This window comes from Vigna unguiculata, chromosome 3 (genome assembly GCF_037176805.1).
Source record: "Vigna unguiculata cultivar grain cowpea cultivar isolate G323 ecotype 2 chromosome 3, ASM3717680v1, whole genome shotgun sequence".
NCBI classification, from domain to species: Eukaryota; Viridiplantae; Streptophyta; class Magnoliopsida; order Fabales; family Fabaceae; genus Vigna; species Vigna unguiculata.
In genome coordinates this window covers 42,885,101-42,892,323 of record NC_140794.1, presented here as the reverse complement: position 1 = coordinate 42,892,323, position 7,223 = coordinate 42,885,101, and the positions used below count along the sequence as shown (strand labels likewise).

The following is a 7,223-nucleotide window of genomic DNA, read 5'->3' as shown; positions in this document are numbered from 1 at the left end:
ACAACCGTGTGTGTATATATATTTCAATTTGAATACCTGTTTTACCCTTAGTTATTTTAAAAAAACAACAACAAAAAAAGACTCGTTCGTAGGCACAGGTCTCATAACAGTTTTTATTAAAACACTCCTAACAAAATTCTGTTAAGAGAGCACAACATCCTATATAAAACAAGGTCGATTCATTTCTTGCATTTGTGTCGTTCTTGCATTCTGTCTGTCGCACTCCTCTCCTCTCGCTCTGCAATTCTCTGTCCTCCAGCACTCTTCTTTCTTTCGTAAGTTCATTTCTCCAATTTCCATCGCACTACTGTCTTTTTGTGTCCACATTTTATAATACTCATTTTACTCTTAGTTATACCCGTTTTATCCTTAGTTATTTTAAAAATTAATTATTTTATAAATAATTTATTTTTAATTATTTTTCTATACATCTCTTTTCTCTTAAATCATTATTTAAAATTTTTTATATATATATATTTTTTTTAATTTTAGAACATTTTTTGAAAATTAAAAAATACGAATACACAGACGCGACAAGACCCATATGTTCGCTAGTATATTATATATATATATATATATATATATATATATATATATATATATTTATTTATTTATTTATTTATTTATTTTTGGTACCTGTATAAATATATTAAAAGAAAACGAAAACGATACCTATTCCGTGAATACCTTTTCTTAAGGGTTTCCATGAAACATTTTTTGAAAAAAAAAAAAAAACTTGAAAAGGAAAGCACAGTGGGCACGTTGTTGGGAGTTAATGATTGAATAGGGGAAGCAGTGTGAGTCACATATCTCTGATCTTTCGATGCCTTTAAATGTTACAGCGATGATGTTTGGTTCCTTCAAAATTGGGTAGAACATCTTGAAATGGCTGTTACACCAGGACTGGAGCATACAAGGAAGGCTATTGGATGGGCAGCGAGAGACACATCTGGGGTTCTTTCCCCCTTTAATTTCACCAGAAGGTACTCATCTCAAACCTCTTCAATTCCTCAACTTCAATAATGTTTCATCTGAAGATGTTCTTTTTTTCTAATGGTACAGGGAAACAGGAGAGAAAGATGTAGCAATCAAAGTGTTATACAGCGGCATATGCCACACCGACCTCCATAATGCTAAGAGTGAATGGGGTCCATCATTCTATCCACTCGTACCCGGGTATACTTCCTCCACTATTTCAACTATATTTCAATCACCTTCATACATAAAATATTGCCTTCATTTTATTTATGATACAAGAAACACTTCCGTATATTTATTCAAATAAATAATTAATTGAACCATTTCAAACGAAAGAAAATGGCTTCGATACGACTCAAACTTGGAAACTCATTGGATGGTCCGTCCTAGAAGAAACAACTTTCTTTCTCATCATATATATATAATGAAAGTATTAAATTTTTATGAAAAAGAATTTGACACTAAAATAGAATTTATTGATTAATTTTATTAAATGGATTTTAGAGATAAAAATTTCTGTAATAGATTTACCGGTAAAATTTATATGTAAATTTATATTTGCCTCGTATTCGTACTCGTATATGTGTAAATATATATTATGTGAGTACTCAAATATTTTTGTACTATCCACAGATATCTACGGATAGGGGTAGCAAAACGGGTCAGTCCGGCCCGTTTTGGCTCGGCCCGCCAAAAACAGGTCGAGCTGGCCCGCTACCAATAAACGGGTTGGATATTGTAACCCATCTCGTCTTAGGGCGGGCTGGCAGGCTGGTCTGCCTCTTTTTTTTAAATTCTTTTTAAATTTTTTTAATTTTTTGTTTATAAATCTATTTTTTATATATAAATTTATTTATATAATATAAAAAAATATTATTTTTTAATTATTTTTAATTTTAAACATAAAAAATAAAAAATATTAAAAAAAATAAAGTGGGTTGACGGACCAGGGCCAGGTTGGCCTGTTTTAGCCCGCTAAACTGGCGGGTTAGGCGGGTCGGGTTACAGCGGGTTGGCGGACTGAAAATTTCAACTCGGCCCGCCCTTTTCTTGGCAGGCTGATGGGCCGGCCCAATGGACTTGACCCATTTTGACATCCCTATCCACGTGTACACACAGATATTTACAAAAAAAAATTAATATTTAATAAAATATTTTAACTATAAATTCAAATAAAAATACAATGCATAACACTAATAAATTTTAACCAAAGTGCAAACAATTCATTTGAATACAAAAAAATGGAAATTTTTTAAAACTAAATGATAGAAAATAACCCATTAAAAATCAATGTATTAATGTTTTAATTTTTTTTATCTTTTTAATTTAAATTAAAGTATAGTGGGTACGGGTATATGCGGGGTACGGATACTATGGTACCTCTACCAGCCCCCGTTAACATGCGGGTATAAATACTTGTACTCGTTATCTGAAGATATATATTTAGAATATTCATTTCCTACCCATTACGGATTTTATCCACATATACCTGCGGGTACGGATTATTTTGACCTCTCTAACCACGTGAGAGAGTAAAAAATGGAAGTCAAGGGTACAGATTATTTTGATATCTCTAGCCACGTGAGAGAGTAAAAAATGGAAGTGAAAGTATAATTCTTCCCTTTTGATAAATTATTAGCTACCTTTTCATCGAAAATATGTTATATGCTTTCCTGTTTATAACCAATGACAAGTGATACAAGTTAATAAGTGTTAATTAGATTGTATTCTAATTTGAGCACTAAAACGCAGGCACGAGATAGCAGGTGAAGTGATAGAGGTAGGAAGCAAGGTGGAAAAGTTGAAGGTGGGTGACAGGGTGGGTGTGGGGTGCATGGTTCTATCCTGCAGGTCATGTAAAAGCTGTGATGAGAATCTTGAGAACTACTGTCCAAAAATGATTCTCACATATGGAGCCAAGTATGTTGATGGAAGCATCACACAAGGAGGCTACTCTGATCTGGTGGTTGTAGATGAACACTTTGTAATCACCATTCCTGATGGTCTACCTCTTGAAGCTGCTGCACCTCTCTTATGTGCTGGAATCACAGTGTATAGCCCTCTCATATATTTTGGACTTGACAAACCAGGCACACATGTGGGTGTGGTTGGTCTCGGTGGGGTTGGTCACATGGCGGTCAAGTTCGCCAAAGCTTTTGGGGCTAAGGTTACTGTAATTAGCACATCTCCAAGCAAAAGGAAAGAAGCCATTGAGCATCTTGGAGCTGACTCATTTGTGGTCAGTCGTGAGGAAGATCAGATGCAGGTACTTACTCTTTTCGAACCTTTCTATACTTTACAGAGTCTGTTTTCAAACCAAAATCTGCTTTGTATCATTTAGTTAGTTTGGTTATGAATGGTGTGTTGCTCAACTTCTAATGACCATTTTTGGATTTAGGCTGTAAAAGGTACCTTAGATGGTATAATAGACACAGTTTCTGCAGTCCATCCTCTGCTCCCTCTGTTGGATTTGTTGAAGAGTCATGGGAAACTTGTCATAGTTGGTGTACCTGATAAGCCTTTGGAGCTACCCGTCTTTCCTTTACTAGGTATGCACGCACATGCAAAATTTCTTCATATGTATATAGAACCTTTGTACTATTCAATTGAGGAACTTACCATTGCGTAAATTTTACACACTTGTTTTATATGCAGCGAGAAAGGGTGTAACTGGCAGTAGCATTGGAGGAATAAAGGAGACACAAGAAATGATGGATTTTGCTGTCAAACACGATATAACGCCTGATATTGAGATTATTCCTATTGATTATGTGAACAAGGCAATGGAGCGTCTCGTCAAAGCAGATGTGAAATATCGATTTGTTATTGACATTGGCAACACACTAAAACCAAGTTCTTGATATTTTTCGTCATTCGTGCGCAGAGAAATAATGCATGTGGGTGGTGTTATTGCTTGAAGTAAGCACAATGTTTTTGTTGTTTCTGTTCTTAATTTGATGAAGTTGGCATTTGTTGGTGATTAATAAACGTCTGTCTCTTCTGTACCAATATTATGTGATTAATAGTTATCATCTTTTATTCAGTCATTTTCTTAAAGGAATTGAAAGTAAATTTCTTCCTAATATCTTAATCATGACTACTGATTCTTATTATGTTTTTTTTTTTTTTATTCATTCCTCTCTAATCTTTTATTTGATATCAGCAGTTCGTAAATAATTTTTGTTTCTTTCTCAACTCAATTGAGCTAAAATTGTAAAAGAAGGTGTATATAGTAACTTGTCTTGAAGAGGTTTCTATCCAACTGTTAAGACACTCATTTAATCAATATTTTCTTTCTATATTTATAAGATAAGAACAATAAAGATAATATAAGTATAAACAATAATTCCTAACATATAAATATAATAATTATAATTCTTTTATTATATATTAAAAGTATAAGACAAATAATACTTCTATTAAATTACTAAACAAATAGAATTATTATATATTTTTATGTACTTGGGGTTGGGTTACGAAACTCATGACTCTCGTGACCCAGACCCAAGGATTTTTGTTCTCTATCTTTCATGGTTTCAAAACAGATATTTCTTCCCGCACCTTCAATTATGTTTCCTGCACCTCCTTAACTTTAAATTCCATTTTTATCATTATATTAAAAATTCTAATTTGATTTTCTCTCCTGTTGATGTCGCTGCTGCACTCATTCCCTCCCTCCCATATCCACTCGTCTTGCCCACTAAATTGTGAACCTCCATCGATCTCGCTCCGCATGTTTTGTTTGGTACAAAAGAATATATCCAACTAATTTTTCATTATGTTATAGCTAGGTTTGAGGAGAAAATGGGTGTCAACGGAGGAGTGGAAAAGGGAAAGAAAGATTCTAATGCATACTGGATCTTCCAGTCCGGAAGATTCAGGAACTCTTCAATATGGGACAGTTTTATCATATTGGCCAATTCGAAATGGGTTGGTAATGATTTCTGAATTGGATAGTCCGTATGTATTAGATTTTTTTCTTTGCATTTTGTAACACCGTAAGTGTTTCAACTTAGAAACTTTAAATCATTACTTACTGATACAAGTACTCAAAAGGCCACACATATCTATACAAAATAAGTTTAAAAGTTATTACAATCCCTTAACATTGTATTTCAAAATGACATCTTATCTTCTTTTCAAAATATGAGAAATAAATTCAGTACACTCTTTCAGAATAAAAATAAAGACTTTATCTCTTAAGTTAGCGGAGCTTCATAGTAGCGGAGGGGCTGTGACCCCCAAATGATTTTTGATTTCTTTTAAAATTATATATATTCTTAAACATTTTTAAAATTTTGAAATTTTTAAAATTATAGATAGTATATTTTAAAAATTGATGAAATTTAAATTATATTTTTTTTATAAAATATAACATGTAATGTTAATAAATAATAAAACATAAAATCAAATATAATAAAAAATAAAAATATTTAGGTTTAATTATTCTTTTGATCTATGTTCTTGCCTAAAAATATCAAATTGCGACTAAAAGATTGGAACTAAATTGAGACTAAAAAATTGGGGGTCAACTTGACATTTTTAATAACAGTAACCAAAAGAGTAATTAAATCAAATATTTATTAAGATATTTTTTATTTTCTTTTGTCATTACCTTTTTAATTTTTCACAAAAAGGTACTAATGTCTTACTCTCATATTTTTTGGAAGAAGAAATTAAGTTAAACACATACTAATTATTTTTGTTCTCATTTCTCATTTGTTTCCTTCATTCTTTGAAGAAAAACAATGTAACTCTCTCTTGTCTCATTTGATGATGAAATATTAGTTTAATAGTTAATAAAAAAATTCATCTGACGAGCCATTTGAATACTCATTTTTTATGATTATAGAAACAAATAATAATGTATTATGTGTTTTTTATAACTGATTTTTTAATTATGACTTAATTATAATATATTTTTCTTCGAATAATTATGTCCCTCAATCTTTTATTAGATTATGATTAATTATTGTAATATATTAAAAAAAGTATATTGATGAACAATATTCATTTGGTAAAAGTTATAACTATACATGAAGATGAAATTATACTTCTTATCCTTCTTCACATCATTAAAGCATTTAAAACATTATACTAATGATTCAATATGACATCTAACATCCAATTGTTTGATAGAAGAGTCATTCTTTAAAGCGTTACACTAATGATCCAATCAGATAATCAAAAAATTATATTATTCTGGCCTCTCCAAATCTCTTAGTCAAGATCCGCCAGTGATCATAAGCCATCAATGATTGGTTTCCACTCCTGAGCTACTAACCCCATTGGTTTCTCCTCCTGCTCATGTATTATACGATCATCGCAAGTAGAGAAAAAAAAAAAGCAACATAAGGAAATAACGTGCCAGCTAATGCATTTAAAAGAAGAGTGAAAAGAAATACTTCATATTACACAAGGTTTGAGAAATAAATTAAAATTTTGTACAGTTAAAATTTGTACGCTTAAATTTTTGTACAGTTAAAATTTGTACGAAGTGTATTCGGAAGACAAGTGTATTCAATGGACTTGTGAAATTATGCACCTTTCATGCTTGCTACCAAATTCTTCAATTAATGTTATATCACTCAGGATCAATGTTCCCAGACCAAGTCATGATAAGGTTAACTCCACTAGCTCACTAAGTATGATCTTTTTCATATCATATCATCTGTCATGTGGAACCTCATTCAACTCACATCTGAACGTCCACAACCTATGTGAGTGAGACACTAGTGAGTCAGGATAGTCTCACTCTCAGAATTCCCTTTCAATACACTTTGGCATCTTAAACCTGTGATGCTCTGACACGGTGGTTGGACAGCGCTTCCCACTCCCGAAGCGGACACGGACACGGAGGCGCGGTATCGGAAGCTTCTCCATGGATCAGACGCAGCCAATTCTCAGACACGTGACCGGCGGACACCTCTGGTTGTTTGGATGCACGACTGATACGAGATTCAGAGAATTTTTTTCGCGTATCCGAGCGAAAAATGGCTGTTCACGTTTTGTTGTTTCACGATGTGTTCACAATTTGCTCTGTTCACCCCACCTAACGTCATTTTGATATTTTATTTGATTGGCATGATATTTTTGTTTGTTATTTTTTTAGAGAATAAAGGAAAATCTAACAAATTTAAAATAAAAAGGGAAATAAAAAAAATAAAAAATAATCTTTCATACATTCTATTAAAATAAACCCAAAAAAAATTAAATAAAAATGGAAATAAAAAGATAAAAAAATA

The 7,223-nt window shown here is 32.2% G+C and overlaps 1 protein-coding gene across 1 annotated transcript; it reads left to right on the top strand.

The window, feature by feature from the left end:
- The first annotated feature begins 750 nt into the window (after nt 1–750).
- LOC114176948 (putative mannitol dehydrogenase) lies at nt 751–4,021 on the top strand. Its single transcript, XM_028062152.2, has 5 exons — nt 751–983; nt 1,063–1,176; nt 2,731–3,244; nt 3,377–3,527; nt 3,634–4,021. Exons 1-5 carry the CDS (start codon nt 886–888, stop codon nt 3,837–3,839), a joined length of 1,083 nt encoding a protein of 360 aa, XP_027917953.1. The 5' UTR covers nt 751–885; the 3' UTR covers nt 3,840–4,021.
- The last annotated feature ends 3,202 nt before the right edge of the window (nt 4,022–7,223 follow it).